General features: G+C 37.9%; 2 protein-coding genes and 1 long non-coding RNA gene across 3 annotated transcripts; 1 reads left to right on the forward strand and 2 right to left on the reverse strand.

Annotated features, from left to right (window-relative positions):
• Positions 1-4,705: 4,705 nt before the first annotated feature.
• On the forward strand, positions 4,706-6,132 carry LOC148160479 (ADP-ribose glycohydrolase OARD1-like). The gene is made up of 2 exons (XM_088003860.1): positions 4,706-4,896; positions 6,024-6,132. Exons 1-2 carry the CDS (start codon positions 4,706-4,708, stop codon positions 6,130-6,132), a joined length of 300 nt encoding a protein of 99 aa, XP_087859986.1.
• A 2,675-nt stretch (positions 6,133-8,807) lies between these two features.
• On the reverse strand, positions 8,808-13,298 carry LOC148160480 (uncharacterized). The gene is made up of 4 exons (XM_088011838.1): positions 13,221-13,298; positions 11,431-11,456; positions 11,149-11,334; positions 8,808-9,795 (listed from the first exon to the last, which is right to left on the reverse strand). Exons 2-4 carry the CDS (start codon positions 11,444-11,446, stop codon positions 9,467-9,469), a joined length of 531 nt encoding a protein of 176 aa, XP_087867964.1. The 5' UTR covers positions 11,447-11,456; positions 13,221-13,298; the 3' UTR covers positions 8,808-9,466.
• Positions 13,299-14,059: 761 nt separating this feature from the next.
• LOC106911626 (uncharacterized) lies at positions 14,060-19,617 on the reverse strand. Its single transcript, XR_015765078.1, has 4 exons — positions 19,506-19,617; positions 18,731-18,757; positions 18,488-18,655; positions 14,060-16,153 (listed from the first exon to the last, which is right to left on the reverse strand). It is a non-coding gene; the product is annotated as an uncharacterized LOC106911626 (long non-coding RNA).
• Positions 19,618-22,493: the final 2,876 nt, after the last annotated feature.

Here is a 22,493-nt window from a genome sequence, read left to right on the forward strand (position 1 = left end):
GGTCAGGGGAAAAGAATCAACTCAGTTGAACAGGATCTGATGCTGTTAGGGTCTAAGTCACGGGGAAGGTGACAGTGTGGCTCGGGCATCCAGTGAATACTCTCACGCCGCCTCGAGAGGAGTTCTTCCAAAGAAGGGGAGGCTCAAGATTTCCTGAGGGCTCTTGAAGGTGTCCTGGAAAAAGGATCACAAAGGTAAGTTTAGATCTCTAAACTACTCAAATATCAACAAGTGTACTCAGCGTAAACTCTTGAGGGCTCAGTGTACCAGTTCAGGCAAACACTCTGGTGAAGATGTGCTGGCAGCCAGCTGCTCATATACTCCACCAGGAGATGATAATTCCCCACAGGTGTGTCTGGTTAGGACCTGCCGGCACACCCTCCAAGAACCTGCTGTCATCAGGCACCCTCTGGTGGATGATCTGAAAAGGAACCCAGCAGACCCACCAGCCTGGTACCTAACACTTTTTTCTTTCTGATTAACTTTACTGGTTATTTTGGTGAAGTCTGTTGAGTGAAGAGCCTGAAATGACGTGATTGGATTACACACAATCTCAGCTTCAGTGGACATGAACTCAGTAAAGTGCCTTAAACTTGGAAACTTCCCATTTTCTTTCATGTACTGGGTAGCCTGACAATTCCACCTTGCAGCTGCCCAGTTCGGTAATTTTTGAACAAGTTTTTGGTTCTCTTCACAATTGTTGAGACTGCTCAAACCTTCTATGTGTGGCATAGCCTCATGACATGTTTGAATGCCATGAGGCTATCCTATTGAGTCATTTGTTTGTATCTTTGGCCATTTTGCTAGTCTTTCTCTGTACGCTTTCTGTACAATAAATGGATGTCCATACCTTTGGTTGAGGCGTTCCCACGCATCTTGATAGGCATCACTGTCATTTCTGTAGAAGATGCCATCAAGCGTTTGTCGAGCTGAATCCCCTACATATTTCCTTAAGTAGTGTAGTTTGTCTGCAGGTCATATGTTCCTTTTATCAATGATCGCAGTAAATGAAGCTTTCCACTCGATGAACTCTATTGGGTCGCCTGTGAACGTGGAGGGCTTGGGCACTGGTAGTCTGTTCATGGCGACACTGTCCTGTAATGCTTGGGCTAAATAAAGGACATCTGCTTGTGGAGGTGGGGTGGACACAATTTTGCTGTTAGGGACCTGAATGGGAGCAGAAACTATAGAAGCCTTCTGAGTTGCTCTGGTACAGTCAACATGAACACTGCTCTCACTCTTTATCTCCTGGTCATAGGTTATTAATCTAGCTCGTGCAGCCTTTAACTCCTTTTCAGCCTTTAATCTGTAACTCACGTTTTTGAGATTCTAACTCCTTTCTCTGTCTTTCCTCCAAAAGTTGAATCCGTTCTCTTTGTTTTTTCTTCTTCTAATAACACTTCGTACTCTGCCTCCTTGGTCGCTAACTCTGCTGCAGCCTCTGTTCTCTTTACAGCTACTGACCTTAGAATTTCTACCTATCGAAACATAAAAATCACGCTCAATAAATACAATTCACTCATCAAAACACCCACCTTGTTCCCTCATCAACCAAAGACTAACCAATTGATTGTATGGACCTTAATTGCACTATTCCTTAGTTTTCTCCCCTCAACTGTGACTCGTACGCTCGCTCACTCTCTGTACTATATCCAAAACAGCCAACCATCAGTTACAGTTAGAAGTTTGTGTAGATCACCTAGCAACCTATCAATAAAGTCATTTACAAGGTGAGTACTGAAATCTACAGAATAAAAACAGAAAGGCTAACTTTACCTGAGTAACTGTTTATCATATTGTGTTTGAATGTTGAGGTTTTAGATATCAACATTTACAAACACATTAAACTCTTCACATCACACTTTGAGCTGCTACGAACCAATAAAAGGCAGTGAAAAACAACAGAATGACTTGCCAAGATCAGGCCGCGGTTGGAGGGTAAGAAACACTCCACCTGCCCCCGTTAGCAGGGCTGTGCTACTGCTCAAACAAGTCTAATTTTGGATTAACTAAGTGGAAAGATGAAACTATGAGGGCAATTTTCTAGCCTAAAAACGTCTTAACACAACTGTTTGTGAATTAATAGTGTAGGTTACTCACCTCTATTTACTGCTGCTGGTGGCGCAGTGCAATGGAGGACATCTTGCCCAGGTCTGGAGATGAGACAGACATGGCTGCATGCTGGTGTGGAAAGCACCCCCTCCCCGCGGCCCCGTGCTCTGTCTTTTCAAAAATAAAAAACTAAACTAAAAACTAAGGCTAACAATTTTTGTTGGTGGCCAGATATCCGGTATTATTTATTTTTCACAAATAATACCCTTAGTTTAAGTATTACTTAAACTGACTAGCGGTTGTCAGAAAATACTACAGCGTGAAACGATCAAGCTTGTCTGTCTGGAACCTCTATGTGCGATTCGAACAGAGAGAACTTCCAGGTCAGACCGCTTGTCAAAAATGAAATCATGACAATCAAAATTAAGCGCTCATTATCCGTTACATATTTATATAAACATACAAACACAAAATACAAATATATCAGAAACAACAATGATTAAAGAATGATTAATATATATGTACATTCAGTGTACCACAAAAGTGAGTACACCCCTCAAATTTCTGCAGATATTTATGTATATCTTCATGGGACAACACTGGCAAATGACACTTTGACACAATGAAAAGTAGTTTGTCTGCAGTGTAAATTTATTCTTCCCGCGAAATAACTCTATATATAGCCATTAATGTCTAAACTGCCGGCAGCAAAAGTGAATAAAAAGCAAACAAACAAACAAACAAACAAACAAACAAATAAATAAATAAATAAGGAGCTTAACCGGGGGTTACATAAATGAGCTACAACATTTCTTTCTCCTTGGGATCAATAAAGTATTTTTGAATTTGAATTTTGAATTTAATTTGAAAATTCCAACAAACAAACAGTTAAAAAGTGAAGAAAATTAATCTGACTGTGTTACCTGTAACATTTGGTGATGCTTTTGTAACAGAGTTACAAATGTACTTTTTTTGAAATTATAATTTCTAATTCATTTTATATTGAGAATTTGTGAATTTTATCTTATTCAGTTATTTTTATTTGTTGTTTTTGCCGGCGGGGTTCGCCATTCTACACTCTGCCTCGTTTGTGTCTTCTGGGCTTCCGTAGCTCGGTCTCGCCCTCAGAGCTTCTCGCATATAAAGATAGACGCCTCATGGACCGCTCTTGCCTATTGTCGCTGACGAGATTTAGGGCGGCCATCTTGGAGCGGTACTTCACTCCACTCAGCGTTATGTGTTTAGCAGCACAATGACGTATCAGTGCACATCTATCAAAGCAACATTTATAAACAATTGTATTTTTTAAGTATGTTTTTAATACATAGTTCATCATATTAAAATATGCTTAGTGGCTATAACAATAGAATAGGAATGGAATATTCTGATATCGATGTATGAAGAGCATATTACAAAGCACACAGCCGTTCATAATTTATTTAATAAATTTAGTAATATCAATACATATTTATATAACTATACAAACACAAATAAATAATGATTAGTAATGGAACAAATAAATAATGATTAATAGTGAATAATATATATTAGATGTTGATATGTATGTATATACATGCATATATACATATCTATCTATCTGTATATATATATATATATATATATATATATATATATATATATATATATATATATATATATATATATATATATATATATAAAGAACAGAGGAAAGCCGTTGTGGTGGATGTAGCAATACCAAGTGACCACAACATCAGGAAAAAGGAGCATGAGAAACTGGAGAAATACCAGGGCCTCAGAGAGGAACTGGAGAAGGCCTGGAAGGTGAAGACCACAGTGGTGCCTGTGGTCATCGGGGCCCTCGGGGCAGTCACCCCCAAACTGGAGCAGTGGCTCAAACAGATCCCAGGAACAACATCAGACATCTCAGTCCAGAAATGTGCAGTTCTAGGCACAGCCAAGATACTGCGCAGAACCCTCAAGCTCCCAGGCCTCTGGTAGAGGACCCGAGCTCAGAGGATGAAAGAGACCACCCACGGAGGGTGAGAGGGGAATTTTTATATATATATATATATATATATATATATATATATATATATATATATATATATATATATATATATATATATATATATATATAAATTGTCTCGAGATTACCTATTGTAAATTAGTGTTATGTAAATCAACTGAATTGTATTAAGAAAGGTTACAATTTGCCCAACGGACTGGACATTTGGTATGGACATACCATAACCTGGTGTCTGAGCAGGTAAAGGTCACCCCTTGCGATAATAAGAAGCTGTTATCAGAAACCATGATGTTAAGTTTGACTTACGAAGCAATTTTCAAAGACATAAATCATAATATCCTGTTCAACATAATTCTTAGTACACAAAGTCTAAAAAGTCTAAAACCAAGCATAAGAATCACCATAAAGTCATGAGAAAAAAGCTTGTCAAAACATTCTTGCTCCTGAATCTGGCTCAGGAAAATTAAAATGTGAAAAAAAAATAAAAAATTCAGCTAAAGTGGGTGATGCTTTAACGTACAGAGTGACACAGCCAAGTGTTGGGGTAGATGGAGAGGAGTTAAGTAAGGTTTAGTAAGCGCTGTTACCAAGTCGGTGCTTTATTGTTATAGTTTTCTCCAAGTCCTGCTTGAAGAGAGTATCAACATGTGCAAAACTGAGAAACTCCATCGATCAACCAGCTGGACATTGAAGTATATCACTGGAGATTTGTTCTCCTGCCCTCGGGTTGAATCCTTGACCCACTGCATCAGTGAAGACTGTCGCATGGGAGAAGGCATAGCGGTGATGTTCAAGAAGAAGTTTGGCCGAGTCTCAGAGTTAAAGGAGCAGAGTGAGTCAGACTAGTCTTTATTTGGTAAAAAATGTTTCATGCTTATGCACTTCATTCAAATGTCCGATTTCAACAGTAGGTACTAAATCATATCCTGTTTTTTTTATTTTATTTTAATTTTTTTTAATTATGTGTCCTAATAGAGAAGCTGCCAGGGCAGTGTGCTGTCCTGGCACATGATCAACATTTCATCTGGTAAATATACCACGGTCAGTTTTACTGCATAGCACCAAAGTTGGTTCATTATTCAATCTGGTAACTGTATCTTTCCTATTATTTGTCTTAGATCACAAAGAAAAAAGCCAGCCAGAAACCGACGTATGTCAGCCTGAGACAGAGTCTGGACGACATGAAGTCTCACTGCTTCTAAAATGGTGTCAATAGGATATCAATACCCCGGTGTGGAGGTTCCTCCACCTTTTCCTCAGTGTAAGTATTTATTTAAATGTTTTCATATAATATATTTAGATTTTCACTTTTTCTTTGATGGGTTTACTTTGGTGGTGGTTATTGCATTAGGTTGTTTACTAATTTGGGTGCACACATTTAGTAAACGCCTTATGTTTTTTTAAGATCATTAACTATTTTGTTAGCTGAGTTTAAGGACTGGCTGACAGAAGGGGGTTGGCTGAAAGGAACACCAGGAAGTGGAACAGTCCATCAGGCTGCTGGAAGCAGGGGACTTGATGTGGAAAAAATCTGCCTCTCTCCACTAATGGCATAATTGCTAAAACCTTTTTGGTGTTAGGTTAATTTGGTTTTTATAGTGGTGTTCAAGTCAAAATGTTTTAGTTTAAAATAGTCATTTATGTTTATACATTATTTGTCTTTGTCTCCTTCCCTACCCCTCCTCGTTTGTGTAGGCTAGCCTGTTTGTATAAATTCCCCTGTGTGTTCATTGTGTGAGGTCAGTTTTTTGGTTTGTTATCCTGAGTTATGTTTGCCTTAGTTGATTTTTTTGGAAAAAATAAATAGAAGATATTTTTTTATATATGCCTTTGTCCTTGTCCTTGACTGGTTGGACCATTGCACCCGGTTTGTAGGAACAACTGTGGATACATAACTATGACATATATCCTTAAATCTTCTTCTATATTGCAAATAATTGTTTGTCTCGTGTCTACCCCTCAGAATCGGCTGTGGCCTGGACCAGCTGCAGTGGTCAGAGGTGTCAACGATCCTGGAACAGGTCTTTAAAGAGACAAATATCACTATCACAGTGTACAACCTGCCCATTTAACATCCCATTGATGTAAAATAAATAAATGAGGGTGGAAAATGGGGGTAAATACAACATTATATATTTACAAGGTTCTAAATAAAAGCCTCCTCCTGCAGCACTATTACCTAAGGAATAAAAGTTCTTCAAATAAAAGTGGCAACTGACTTTCCTGCCATTGATTCAAATGCAAAACTTATTGCTAACTTTGATGTTGCTCTCTGTCACTATCGCACTACATATTACTAGTACTAATACATCAAGCTACAAACATTATCCAACAAAGAACACGAGGCAGATGAAATACAATAGTTATGTACACATTGTTTTATTTATTAAAATGTAAATTTAAATTAAGGAAAAGTTTGCTCCTCTAGCTTTATTTTCCTGAGCCAGATTCAGGAGCAAGAATGTTTTCACAAGCTTTATGGAACCTTAACAACTACAGGTGAACTATATTTTGTTAGTGCACTTAAGCATGTTAGATAACGGATGGAGTAAAAGAATCATTAGGGCCAAAAAAAACAAAAAGCGTATAAGTCAGAGACAAAAGTTGTAGATAATTTTAAAGGTAACAAAACAATTTATCATGTTGGAGTGTGGTTGTGCAGTGTAAAAAAACTTTAAACTTTGGGGAAAACTGAAAGATAAATATGAGCAGTAGCCTCACCTGGGCCTGTTTAGTCCCTGTCACATATTCTCAAAAAATAAAATTTACAGATGAGGAACTTTTACTGAAATGTATCACACTAGCAATTGTTGAAGAAAAAAAATCTATGTGTGTGTGTGTGTGTGTGTGTGTGTGTGTGTGTGTGTGTGTGAGGAGCAATGAAGTGTGCGACATCCCAGAGCTCTCACCTCAATCAGTGAGAGTTCAGCTGCAGGGTGACGGAGAGTGCAGCAGAGGTGGTGATAAAGAGAGCTTTTCTTAAAGAATGTAGAATAATAAGAAAAAGGAGGAAGAAAATGAGATAAATCAATGGAGGTATTGCTCAGGTTACTGTATTTATCATTTAGATAAATATGAGCAGTAGCCTCACCTGGGCCTGTTTAGTCCCTGTCACATATTCTCAAAATCTAAAATTTACAGATGAGGAACTTTTACTGAAATGTATCACACTAGCAATTGTTGAAGAAAAAAAATCTATGAGTTTCAAATGTACTTAAACCAACCTTTACCATTTTGGAGAAACCATGAAGCACCGAGAAGATCAGTGTTGATTCAACAACAGGAAAAAGACTGAAGCAAAATAACATTGACAATGATGTGAGGACAAATTCTGGAAAGGGATCGATGTTAGTTTGTCTTTGGCTTTAGCTGCAGAAAGCTAAAAGATAAATATGAGTAGCCTCATGTAGGCCTGTTTACTACCTGACACATATCCTTAAGAAATACAATTACAGATGAGGAACTTTTACTGAAATGCATTACACTAGCAGGTGTTACAGAAAGTATAGAGTTTAAAATTTAAGTGACTGTTTTCGGAACGGATGAAGGAAATTACAAACTCATAGTCAGCACTGACTAGTCGTGCTACCATAAATATTGCAGTAAAACAATTAAACTGTTGTTTTCCTTCAGAAGAATTGCCTGAGGCAGTCATCAACGGTTGCAGGGTCAGAGGTCAGCCCCTCTTGCCTAGCTATAAGTCTCAGCACGGGCAGCATTCATTATTATTATTTTTTAATCATCCCTCATATGACCATCCCGAGTTGGTCGTGTCAGCTCACACAAATGGTGTGGTGAATCTATAGGCTGCTTTATGCTTGGGGACACGCACACACACAAACGCCTTGGGGTGCAGGGCCGGGGTCACTCCGCTTTGAATGCATTCACTTTTAACAACTGAGTCAAAAAGAAAACAAATGTGTTTTTTGTTTGTTTTGTTTTATGTAGATTTCCCACTTGCATTCAAGCTTGGGGATTCCAATAAACTACATCCTTCCTGTGAAGAACTATAGTCACGAAATCCAGACATGTTCAGATGTTGATACTTTGATCCTGAGAGCTGTGAGACTGATGACTGATTTGGGACATGACTTCACGAACAAAGTGCTGAGATGATTTGGAGCCTGAGGAAATAACAAGCATGTATGATAAAGCCGCACATCTTCAAGGAATACAGGAAGAGACTGCTGATGCATTCAAGGTGTGCTAAGAGAAGTTAGACTGTCTGAAGAGCTGTTCAAGTCTGAAACAGCATCTCAGTGCTAAACATGAGCACCGACGTCCAGAAGACTGATATCAGCCTCCATGTTTATTTTTAAGTAGTTTTTTCAAAGAAGTTACATGAATGATCATTTGTTCCTGACACACTTTTCAAAGATGAATGTGTACTTTAGTAATAACCCAAATAACATATTAGAACAATAAATAGCATTGTTGTTGAGTGTGTATGTCTATTTATTAAATAATTTAGCAACTAAAAGAGTTTTTGAATCAAAAATGATGCCTATTTTGTCAGTATATGTTTTTTGGTTAAAATGCAATTAATTAATCATAATTAACTCAATTAAAAATTATGACAGTATATCAAAGCCATAGTAGATGGGGGGGAGGAGAGGGAACGATAAATTTTTAGATTAACCTCAGAATCTTTCTGGAAAAACAAGGAAATTTTAGAGTTTGAAATGTCAAAATAAATTAAACTTCTGGATACAATGATACAATTTTTGAAAAAAAGGAAAGAAATGTATTTCATTCTTTACACCTTTATTTACCAAGGAAACGGAAGACAATTCACCTTCATTCAAGGTAGGCAAGAGCTCAGAATATACTGATATTTAAACACCTACAGCTACACGCATTGCATAAAAGCAGCAACACAGCCACCAAAATAATGATAGTTGAAAACTAGACGATATTAGACAACTTATTAATACAATCCTGTTATTGATCAGTCAAAACATTTATAAGTGGATGTTTGTTATACGGCTTGAAAGCTGTTGCAATTCTGTCAATTTTAACTAATTTCCATTGTTTATACATGTGTCTGAAGGCACTTTAAAAAAAACCCCCACAATCCAACGCACCCATATAAATCAGTGAGAAAAGCTTGTACAGTTTAAGAGACAGTATTCAAAATTAGCTTTGTTTGCACATTTAAACCAGAAAAACTCATAAATGACTGAATAAATTACATGAACACAGATTAATAGAACATTTGTGATTTTTTGGATTTAGAAGGAAGTCTTGGTACCTGGAGAGGAACATGCTAACATGCTAACATGCTAACCCTAGGAATTGAACCCCAAACCTTCTTGTTCCATACATGTTTACATTTATACAAACATGTACCCGGAGACATCAACACTGAACGATATTACTGTCTGATTTTTAATTGGTTCTGTTTGTTCATTTTTGTTTCACCCCCAAAAAGTACAACAGCAGTGACAATAGAACGACAGCAATAACAACCACTAATCCGAGAAGGATCATGTGCCAAAGCTGAGAGTTAATTCTGCTTGGTTGGAAGTAATTTCTGCTTGGTTGTAAGTACTCTTGCATTTGATACACTGCATCTGTGTTCTGAGAACAGGTTAGTAACCCAGGAACACTTTCATGGAAGAGGACATGAACTTCTAAGTCGACGTTCGGATAAACTTCTGACCAGCTCCTCCCAGCGGTGGAGTAGTCTGGATCTCTGGTGTGATGCATCAGGACCAGGACGACTTTTTTATTGGCTGTACGAAGACAGAAAATAGATGATGTATGAATACGTCAGTCTGTATCAACACACCGTGATGTTACAGTGCAAATATTTCACAGTACAAATGTCTAACAGATTGCTACCAGAGATACAAAGATTCAAAAATTCAACCTCAATTCAACTTTTTTTAATCAAAAGAAAATCTATTGAACAAGTCCAACAAGTTTGAAATCTGCACACACAATTTAGGCACATTTTAAGAATTCAATTGAACTTCATTCAACATATACCTAAATATGGTTTAGGCACATTTGACCTACAGTCTTCCAGTTGAATTTACTTTCATTTTCAAGTTATGCCACCTTAAATTGTTTTACAGTGATGTAAAACAACAGATTTCCTTTGACTTTCCTTTACAAACCTTGATAAAGTGTTCACAAAAACATGTCAGCTCTGTCTGCTAAATTGTACTTTAACCAGGGTAGGTAAGTATTTTATAGATACAATAAATTACAGTCTCCTGTTATAGTTACAGCTTCTGAAAAGGACAGTGGTAATTCTTATTGTGCAGATTGTCAGAGCTTTGATGAACAGGACTTTGATACCAAATGTGGGAAATTGGAGGGCTGGAGTATTTCTGATTTCAGTGTCTTTGAGAAAATCCATAGAGTAACTTCCTATGGTTTGATCTGTAATCTTATAGATATTCATTGCTATTCATTGATTTGATGTCACACTTGTATCTTTATTGTAGATATTGCTACAATCTGTTAGATGAACTTGGTAGAAAAGAAACATTTGTGATTTTTTTTCAAAATGCAAAACATTTTGTACATGAGGTTTGAACACTCGGCTCAAATAAATATAACAAACCACCTCAGATTAGGTCACAATAAAGCTGCCTTATGAGAATGTTTTATGTGAATATTTTTTTATTGAATAATAACTTAAGAAAGAAGGTAAATAGCTTCAATTAGTCAAAATTATTTAGGTTTATGTTATTATTGACCTTAACGTTGAGTCTCTGTCTCACTCCAACCTTAGATTCCTTTCCAGATGGAATGATGTCAGTGATTTTCTTCTTAAATTTCTTTAGATCGATTGAGCTACTGAGCTCTATTAGCTTATATGCATATGTGATTTCTTGATACAACAGGACAGGCATGATGAGTAAAACTGAACTAAAAAGTAAAAAGAAATTTTGGTTAATTTGCGATTTTACAAGTAAGGTACATAGTTTTTCCTTATGGGTTCAGGTTAGTTTGGCTTTTTCCCCTTTGCAAATTAAATCAGCATTTAAAATGAACTTTTTTGCATTAACTCAGGTTAGCTTTGTCTGATTTGTTTTTCAGCAAATAAAAAGAAAAAATGTTGCCTGATTACTTACGTGGCATGTTTTTCATGGCTGCCTCCACATCTGAACCAACACGGGAGACAATGGGACAGAAAACAATGGTATACTGTCCATCCTGGTTTGTGCCCTCCAGCCTAACTCTCCTTCTCACTTGGTCAATCAGAGCCACATCGGCACCATGAGTCACCCCGGTGGTGATTGTCTCAACTTTAACTGGTTCTGTTTAGGAGAAATATAAAGCAGAAAATAGAGATGAACAGACCAGAGCAAATCAGAGCAAGATCCTTATTTATATGACCTGAGATGATAACTCACTTGAAAGACGGGGCATCTTTTGGATCCTTCAGAAACAAACACAAAGAACAACATAAGAAGACCCAACCATTCATCAGATGTTATTTATAAATTAGAAAGTTATCAAAAAATAATACTTACAAATACTTTACAAATTCTCTATTTTCATAGGGTCCAGATCAAGTAAATCTACTTGCCAAACAAGCAGACCTTGGTCATGAATCTATTTTGCTTACTTTTGGCATTGAGGACAGGCCCCAACTTCTGTGTTTTCTTTTTTGTTTTTATATTTTCCTTCCATTCAATGTGTTTGGTTAAGCAACCATATCAATGCTTCTTTCACAATGAACTTTAGTGGTTTAGACTCCATTTGGAGAGTGTCAACCAATTTCTCTGAAGCCGTGATTTTATCTTAATTTCTGCTTATTTATTGTTAAAAAAAAAACAAAAGCAGAAATTAAGATAAAATCACGGCTTCAGAGACCCGGAGGATCTTTTAAATCTGAAGAAAAATTAATGAAATTGGTAAATCATAGATACATCAGCTGTGCACGAATTGTATCACTTTTTATATGCCTTTAAAAAATGTTTATAGACTCATCCTCTTCATTCCTAGATCATCAGTTTCAGATGCTTAGGAAGCGCTACAGCATTCAATGAGAGAACCCTGAACGTCAAATGTCGACGAGAAGGGGGGACCCGATACATCAACATGTGGCGCATCGGGTGGCGTCCAACACAGACAACCCTGTCTGTGTTGGTCAGACAGGGTTGTGAGACAGGAGCAAGACATGGGTGTCGGGTAATCACTTGAGCCCGTGATGGCTGTGTGCACACTCTGCCCCAGCGCCCCAAAATGACTTCTCGAAATAATTTAAGTTTGTTAAGATTTCATAATTTATTGAGCTACCCCTATAGGCATGCAAATCGTTTGGTAACACTTTATTTGAAGGGGTGTGCATAAGACTGACATGACACTGTCATAAACATGACATAACACCTGTCATGAACATAAATAAGTCTTTATGAATGTTTATGACAGTTGTCATGAAGTGTCATTCAGTAAATAATGACACTTTTAATGCAAAATTGCATTAAAAGTCCATTAAAAGTGCCAACTTTGCATGATTTTGTAAATTGTTACACTTTAATGCAAAGTTGGAATTTTTAATGGAGTTTCAACGCAACTTTTAGAGCAACTTTGCATTAAAAGTGTCATTTTTTACTGAATGACACTTCATGACAACTGTCAAATATTCATAAAGACTTCTTTATGTTCATGACAGGTGTTATGTTATTTTTATGACACTGTCATGTCAGTCTTATGCACACCCCTTCAAATAAAGTGTCACCAATCGTTTTGTTTACTAAAAACAAATAGGTTACCGTGGATTCACGAACTGTTTGTGTAGCCGCGGTCCAGAAACACCACAACAACAGGCGCAGTGACCGCTTTCATGCAAGAGCTGTGAAAAATAACCGTCTACCTCCCGCCCCTCTCGTCCCCAGAAGACAGAAACACACACGGATACGCACAAACCCATAAACTGCGTCCTAAAGACTGCTACAGACGCTAGAGCGACTCTAACAGGACTCTAACAAACGGGCCACATATTTACGCTGCCGTCGGTCCTTTCCCCTGCTCTATAGCTGCAAAGTGTCTTGTGTCGTCTTAAGTATTTACACAGGAAATGGATGTCAGAAGTATCAAGACGAAGTAGAAGTCCCCTTTATTAGTTGAAGCTGTTTTCGTTACTATATATCACCTAATATTCACTAACAATCATATGGTTAAAAAGCTTGATTCTTACCTTTGCTGTGCTGCTGGTTTTGCTGTACTGCTGCTGGGAGTGACACGCAGGTTGCACGAATGACTTTCACTTTCACTTTCAGATAAATGAGAAAGCCCCACCCCCTGCCAGCATGCCTAGGTGGGCACCTTATGGGGAAAAGAAGGCCAGACCAGATGGGTCCCATATGGGTTTGTCCGCGGGTTCCACGGTGGGCCCACATGGGTTTGGCCATTTAGGGCCCATGTAGGACCCATGTAGGCTGTGGCCCTACATGGGCAAACCCATGTGGGCCCACCGTGGAACCCGAGGACAAACCCATATGGGACCCATCTGGTCTGGCCTTCTTTTCCCCATATGGGTCCCACCTAGGCATGCTGGCAGGGCCTTTTCATAAAAATTTTATCTCATAGTTTTGACTTAGCTAACTCATAATTATGAGATATAATAATAATAATAATAATAATAATAATAATAATAATAATAATAATAATAATAATAATAATAATAATAATAAACGATTATTATTATTATTATTATTATTATTATTATTATTATTATTATTATTATATTATAATTATGAGATACTATATATTTGTATCATACAAGATACAAATATATATGTTTATTCTTATAAGAGGAAACAGTCTTATAAGACTGTCTCATATTAATGAGTCCTTATTATAACAATGCATGTTATTTTTAATCAGTGCCAGAAATGGTCTTCTAGTCTCATGATTTATAAGAACCGCGATCAAAAAACTCTTAGGGTTTACTGCTAAACAGGCTTAAAAGTGAATTTGTTAGTTAATTTATTTACTTCATGAAACACGAAAGAAGTACAAAATCACACACATGAACAAGGAATGCAAAAAACACATATTTTGGTACCACAATAATCTTAACATACAAAGTATTAGATGATGTGGTATTAACAACAAATACATGGGTTCTTAATTTTTACTTGTGATTAGTTATTAAAGCTGAGTGTTTATTATTATTAATTTTAATTGTGCTTTGTTAATGTTATTGTGTCTTTGATGATGTAATGTCTTTCAGTTTGTCGTTGGTTTAGTGATTTGTTGATGTGGCTTGAACTTCAGGGCCACCGTATTATCCTATTTAGTTGCACATCTTTGAATCTAAAATATTTAAGAACTGCACAGTATTCTTTTCTTATGTCGTAAATCTGACCTTATGATCATTATTTTTGTTTTTATATTTTCACTTTTGCATGAACCCATAATGTTTGACATTCCTGTCATTTCGCTACCTTTACACCAAAATTTCTCAATTGAAACATAATAAAAGTTATTTCTATTGTATTCCAATTTTCCACTTAAATTTTAAGGGCAAAAATTGATAGACATTTAGAACTACTTCTGATTTTATCCACTTTGACAACAGATTTAGTTCCATCTGAAGAAAACAAACCCTAGAGCAGTGGTTCTTAACCTGGGCTCGATTAAACCCCAGGGGTTCGATGAGTCGGTCTCAGGGGTTTGGCGGAGCCTCTGCCGCGGAGGTAAAGACACACTGTGTAAAGTCGTGATGACGCCCCGCTTTGTTATCACTTGCTGCAGAGGATCACGTTACATTGCTTGTAATGCGGAGGAGCACTGATTGAAGGAGTTCTACTCTCAGCATAGATTTGATCTTGTGTCTTTAATTACTTCAGCAAAACTCAGTTTTTACCTGGGGGGTTTGGTACCTCAAAAAAGGTTAAGAACCACTGCCCTAGAGTATGATGCTGCTACATCCATATTTACCTGTGGATATGGTGTTGTCTTGGTGATGGGTTAACTTTTCAGACTATAACTAAAAGTATAAATTTGGTTCCTCAACACAATTTCTCACAAGTTTAGGGTGAATTTAATCAAGCCTTGATGTTTTCTCTTATTCATCATTCCTTCATTTTCATTAGATCTATTTGCACTGACTCAGTACTGCAGCAAACAAAAGAGCTAAACATAAACATGTTATGTGTGACATTATCACACCAAGGTTAATAATATTCTATTATTCCTTCAAACTTTATTATTTGTCAGAGAAAACAGTTCCCAAACATCATGTTACATTGGTTATAGGCAGAGGTTATAAAGTTACAGAGGTCAAGGTTAAAGTTACAACATGTATTAAGAAGAGTCACAAGAATTCATTCATTCAAAGCGTCTATTTGATCTTCATTCAAAAGCAACTAAATAGACAGTTTATTATACCAGCTTCACTATCATAAGCACTTTATTTTAGTATAGTCTAACAATTGCAAGATCCTTTCTTTCAGAGTAAGACATTTTTATTTCAATGTAATATAATAATATAGATCTTTGGAACCTATGGAAAAAGTCAGTAAGGATCAGTGACTACAAATATAATAACTGGCTGAGATGTTTTCTAGTCTCTGCATATAACTGCATGTGTTCATATAGATCATTTTCTAATGACTATGTTTGTGTGTAAGAGACATTAAACAACTTGTTCATACACATACAAGTTGTAGAGTTAACAATGGTATTAAGGAAGTCTTTCTTTAATATCTTTTGGTTTTCTTACATAAGACAGCAAAACTGAAATCAAATGAAAAAGCTGAGTGATGAACCAAATCACAAGCCTCACCCACAGCCTGTCTGGACGCCAGAACCAGTTCAAGAGCCTCATCCAAGACCTGTCATCAGACAAGACCCAAGAAAAAACACAACACAATAGCCAATAGCCATACCCAACCACAGAGCAATTTTCATCTGAATTCTTTTTGTGTCCTTCTAAAAAATGTCTTATTTGCAATGCTGCCTTGTGATTTTGTTCACAGCTCAGTAACCCTGGGACACTTTCATGGAAGAGAACGTGAACATCCAGGACGACGTTTTCAATGCGTTCTGACCACTTTATCCCAGCCGTTGAGTAGTCAGCGTCTCGGGTGTGGTGCATCAGAACCAGGATGATTCTTCGACCATCTGTTGAAAAATAAGAGAGAAATGAGAGATGAAGGCAGAACAGGACATCCAGAGGACAAGATTAGCCTTCTGAGTTTAGAAATGATTCCTTATTTAATTTTTCTTCATTCTACTGGCAGAGCAGGACAAATATATCACAGTAAAGAATTTTGGATTTGGAAAGATGTTTGTCTGCATTTTCACAAATTGTTCAAATTTCCACACTGAAAAACCATTGAATGTGAATAACCCAGAACTGCGCCACACATAAAAGAAGAAATCCTTCTACACATTGTATTCTCCTTATCCAAGATAAGGTCACAGACTAATGTGAGAAAACAAAGCAAGGCTCATTGGCTTGTTCTTAGGTACCTCAAGGTGCCTCTAAGGAATACATACAGTGCCTTAACCTAAGATTAGTAAAGTAGAGTCCTAGTCTCATAGTCTACGTGGGTTATTTAATTTCCCTCTGGGATCAATAAAGTATTTCAGAATTGAATTGAGTAGACTGAGGTCCAATAACATTTAGCTTTACTTAATTTTATTCTTGCTATTAACCAAATTGCACCACTCAGCACACTACAGTCAATCGTCGTCTTTAGGATCTATAAAGTATTTTTGAATTTGAATCAAGACACTTAAGACTCTCCTTTGTCTTGATGTGGCTCTGAAGGTTCAGGTCTGAGTCCATCACTACACCCAGATTTCAGACCCAATCACTAGTTTCTAGATAGTAAATAACTGAAGATGTGCTGACTCTATTTCAGAGGTCTCATTCTCCCGGGCCAATTGCGGCCCGCAGGACGATGTCTCGTGGCCCCCACCATGATATGAAAGTATAATATTAGTGCGGCCCACAGGGTGAGCGGACCTTTGAAGGAAGTCCCGCCCACCGTTCCTAGTCATGGCTGACATTCGGTGCTAGGCTAAGCTGCACTGACTTCATGCTCACTACGCTTGTAACAATAGTGTGGCGGATGATGGAACAGTCCGGTACCAGTTGCCCTTCCCTGCAATCGCCATTCCGGTACTTTCTACCATTAACAAATACCACAATCAAACCCAGAGAAAGGCGACAGTTACCGGGCTGCTCGTCATCCGCCGCGCTGTTCTGACAAGTAGAAGCGGTAATGACATCACACGTCGAGACGTTCTCCATACGTTGCTAACTGGCTAAAGACTTCTGTGAAACGTAGAACTAGAGCGACGCCAAGTGGAATAAACTTAGGGTGCATTCACACTGCAGCCTAAAGTGACCCAATTCCGATTTTTTTTTATGTAATGTGACCTGTTATCTGATCTTTTCATGGCAGTGTGAACAGAACAGGTCGGATTCTTTTCGAATGCAACCCATATCCGATACGTATCCGATTCAAATCCGACCTTAAGTCCAGGCCGCATTCATCCGAACTGAACGTCACTGATGCTCAACAAATTCTGCGTCCTGATACACGCAAGTGGGAAGAAAAACAACTACGGACTATAATGAGGATTAAGTTGTTAATATGTTGCTCCGGTTGGACAACAACTTCAAATATGTAAGCTAAACTCCACCGTTAGCCTTCTTTGTTTACTTCCCCAAACACTGAGCACTTCTTTTTATGGCGGTTGCAGAACACTGAGAATGCTGACGCTATTGCGCCCTCTACTGTGCATGCGGGACACTTTTAGGTTGTTTGCCCGTACAGACTACAGAACACCTACATGCCGCATATATGTGGCAGTGTGAATGGCCCGGCAAAAAAAAAAAAAAATCCGATTTGACAAAAAATCGGAATTGGGTCACTTCAGGCTGCAGTGTGAACTCACCTTAAATTTTGTCACACCCCCATCATGTCTTTGTCAAAGCCAAAGCCTGTAGTTCATGTATTGGAGAAATAATGTTGATGACATTTGAAGATATTTAAAAAAAAATAATTGTGGAATTACTTATGCGGCCCAGCCTCACCCAAACTCTGCCTCCAGCGCCACGGGTAAATTGAGACCCCTGCTCTAGATCCTCCCTTTTTTGGTCCAAAGATGAAAACTTCAGTTTTGTTTCTGTTCTGCTGAAGGAAGTTATGGTACATTCAGATATTAACTTGTTGCATTCACCCAGCTCAATCTTGAATGGGATCCTGGTCTTCTGGTAAAATTGCAATATAGAGCTGTGTATCACTGGCATAGTTATGGTGACTATTTTTCATTTATTTTTTTGTTATAAGCTAGCAAGAGAATATAAGTGAAACAACCAGGTAAGACTTTTAGACCAAATGATGCACTTGCAACCTTTTGAGAACTGGCAAACAACCAAACCATCTCTTTATAATTTTATCCATAAAGAAACAACCAAATGTAAACAATCTGATTCTTTACATGGGACTTTTTCCAAGGCTGCCTCCACATCTGAACCAACACGAGATGTGATTGGACAGAACAGGATGATGTGTTGTGCATCCCGACTTGTATCCTTCTGGATGACTTGGTTCATCAGATCCTCATCTGCTCCAAAGGTTTCCCCTGTAGTGATTGTCTGAACTTTAGCTGGTGGGGGAGAGAAAACAAAAAAGTTATGACACTACAAATCCACACTTCATATCAGCTGACATATTCACTCACCTACAGGATTCCTCATGTTTTGGTTATCTAACAGAAAGAAACAAAAAGTAAGATAAAGTCTTCCTCATGATTGTGTTGCATTCTGACCCGGACTGAGAGGCTGTTATGACCAACAAAATGCGTTTTTAACCACAATGTTGCAGTAACTAAGTGGTACAGAGAACCTTATTGTGACAAACTCGTAGCAGTGATATGAGATAATCTGAGGTCAGCAATTAAGAAACTTGTTGGTGATGAACAAAGAGAGGTTCACTCACAACAGGAAAGGGAGGGATTAACCTTTGTCCCATCAAAGTGCAGCTTGAGGCTGAACTGTATTTTCCTCCCACATGTTTTTCATGACAAATGTATTTTTATTTCTACTTCATTCATTTTGTAAACATGTTTGCATTGAATGATTTCTGCCCGTTTCCTCTCTGGTAGACTGACTTTTATACTTGCTGCTCACTCAGTGAGTGGTTATTTTTTTTTAACCCAACACCATATCTCTAAATCTATGAGGAGTATAAATAATTTTGGGCTTAACCGTATATTAGCAGCCATCATATAAGGAATCTTGCATCCTCTCTGTTCTTTGTCAGTTCAAAATCATTCAGATAAATGTGCAAAGCCAACAATTATACATTCACTTAAAAAGAGAAAGCTAGATATGAAGTCAGTCTTCAATTCATCAGTTGCATTCAGTGTTTTACATACGAGTATTAAAACAAAAATTAGATTCCCTTATCAGCCTGGTCATATGAAAAAGGCAAGCAAAGAGTTTTTCTAGTCCTACCTCTGCTGTGTTTCTGCTGCTGTGGAGTTAAACTCTAACTGAGGCTGCTGAAAGAACAAACAGGTCGGAGAGGTTTTCCTACTTTCACTTTCTGTTCTGAGAAGCTCTGGGGTTTATAAGAAACCCATTAGCTGTTATTCAAACGATGACTGCTTGATAACAGACTGATTGCAATGCAATTTTGTTCAACTAAGAACAGATATGAAAGAATTGTATTGCTGTTGACAATCAAAAGCCTTTATCAACACCCAGATTGCAAGTTTTATAACAGCTGACCTCTGTTACAGTATTGGGCTGTAGGAAGACATGATGGTGTGGAAAAAAGCACATTTGATGCAGTAGGATTTACACTTTAATTTGAGAAACAAGGCTGTTTCCAACAAAAAAAATATATTTATTTTGTTTATTTTAAGACAGTGGTTCTTAACCTGGGTTCGATCGAACCCCAGGGGTTCGATGAGTCGGTCTCAGGGGTTCGGTGGAGCCTCTGCCGCGGAGGTAAAGACACACTGTGTAAAGTCGTGATGACGCCCCACTTTGCCATCACTTGCTGCAGAGGATCACGTTACATTGCTTGTAATGCGGAGGAGCACTGATTGAAGGAGTTCCACTCTCAGCATGGATTTGATCTTGTGTCTTTAATGGGCTCTTTGCACCTAAGGCGTTGACGTCACATCTCCAGGAGCTAATGCGGCTCACTTTTTTCCGCTTTGAGTTACCATGACTGGTAGAAAAGACTAAGTCGTATTTCAGATGCAAAAAAGCAATACTATTAACATTGTTGTCTTCCTAATATAATGGGCTTTTAAGTTTTCGTTAATTTCCAAGCGATCCTGAATTAAGAAGATGGCTTGTAAATATCTGTCGCTACCAGCTAACGCCGCACAGCAAAGTTTGCAGCCTTCACTTCACTCCGGATCAGCCTAAAAATACCGGGGACACGGATGGTAAATAAAGGAGCCTCTCTGAGTTATTTCCATGGAATCACTTCTATATTCAGCCTGAAAGAGTTTATGGGAACGAGAGAGCAGACCAGAGCCAGACAGCCGAGCGACTGATCCGCCTTTACATACTGATGTAAACACCGTCCTATCTGAGCTCTTCACAAGAAACATGCAAAGGTAATAAAACGAAATAACACGGAGACATGAAGCAACACGGTCATATTTTTCTAAAAGCAGCAACTTTGAACCTGAACAGCTGAACCAGATCTCTGACACCAGAGCTGCGCTACTGTTAAGCTATGAGGCTTGTTGAGCTCCGTCAGGTTTCGGAAGTAAAAAGTCCGAACCGTAACCTCCCCGTTAGTCTCTGACACTAACGACAATAAACACACATAATATACTTGAAAATAAGATAAATACATTGTCCGTTAGAATGTTTAGATACTTAAATAGCACATTTTACAAGAACAATGTCCGAGAATATTGCCTACTAGCATAAGCTAACGTTAATGTTAGCCACAAAGTTTAAGTAAAACTCACCTTCGTGTCAGTGAATGTATAACGAGGCGAACATCTTAAAACCTTTCTCCAGCTGACTTGTTGGGGCTTCGGATCGATGTACAAACCTTGGCCAAGCACTGCAAGCACCTAATGTAAATGATATTTGTATTGGATCGGAAACAATCGAGCCGCTTTACCCCGAACGCGGAAGCTGAGGTGCAAAGAGCCCATTACTCGGTGTACTTCTAAATCTGCTCCTTAGTCGCATCTTTTCGGGGTTGCTACTGCCTCTAGTGGTGTGGGGGTGGTAACACAACTAATATAATTACTGTACTAAATCAGAATACCGCAAAGTCTTTGTTATTAATTTTTAATTCTCTTAAGAATGTAAAGCTAAATAAATGATCTAAACAAGACCTTAAAGTGGTTCCAGTTTCTCTCGATGGCCAACCTGTTGAAATTGTGGCAAATTTTAAATACCTTGGGTCGTTCCTGGACAATCAGCCCAACATTGCTGAAAACACTGACTATATTTTGAAGAACTGTTCTCAGAGACTTTACCTTTTAAGAAGACTTAGTGATCATGGGGTGACCCAACCAGACTCTAGTTGGGGTGGGGGTGGGGGGGGTCATATTTTATTTATCACTACAGAAGGGTTCAGTGAATGCGCATATGAAACTGGTGGGTTCGGTACCTCAAAAAAGATTAAGAACCACTGTTTTAAGAGAACAAATGGAAGCATCTTTACTGGCATTAAAACTGCAGCATGTAACTCTTACAAAAATATGTTATTGGATATTTGCTAAAACTGTTACCACAAAGACACCATGAAGGTGTGTCTTGGTGCTGTCAATCACTCATGTATGCGCTTCTCAATGTACCAGTGGTAAAAAAAGCAACTTACCAATAAAGGAAAACTGTTCATCCGCTATTATCAGCTGCCATGGTAGTTAGCCTTAACACCCATGGCAGGCTTTATTTTTCTTCCTGCATGATACTTGATGGATATCATGCAGACTGTATCTTATTCTGATATCATGATATCAGCCATTTTTATTAAAGCACAGAGGATCAGACTTACGTGCTCACAATTTGCTTCTCCTACTGTATTAATAACTTGGTAAATCTAAAATAAAGTTATTAATACAGTAGGAGAAGCAAATTGTGTGAATTTGTAAATTTCATCCTCTGCTTTGGATTATTTCCGTTAACTCAGTCGTTGCCTTCCCTTTTAATGCAGCTGGGCAAACTTTGTGGCCATTCACTAAGGTTGATGTGTCTTTTGGTTAAAAAATCAGAAAAATGGATGAAAATTTAAATTTCTCAATTTTTGCTGCATTTTTGAACATTCAAGTCTTGCAATCATTGTGTGGCAACCTGAGGGTGGATTTTCTTTTTATTATGAACCCAAATATAGAATATAAAAGGTTACAATGACCAACAACACCACCTGGAATAACTCCAGGAAAATGTAATGTAATAAGGAGACAGGTAAGTTCTGTTGGAAATGAGGAGACGAGATTCAGAAAATTCTACAAAAAT

This window comes from Poecilia mexicana, unplaced genomic scaffold, assembly GCF_051168715.1.
Source record: "Poecilia mexicana isolate PSO_F unplaced genomic scaffold, ASM5116871v1 scaffold_2, whole genome shotgun sequence".
Classification (NCBI taxonomy): domain Eukaryota; kingdom Metazoa; phylum Chordata; class Actinopteri; order Cyprinodontiformes; family Poeciliidae; genus Poecilia; species Poecilia mexicana.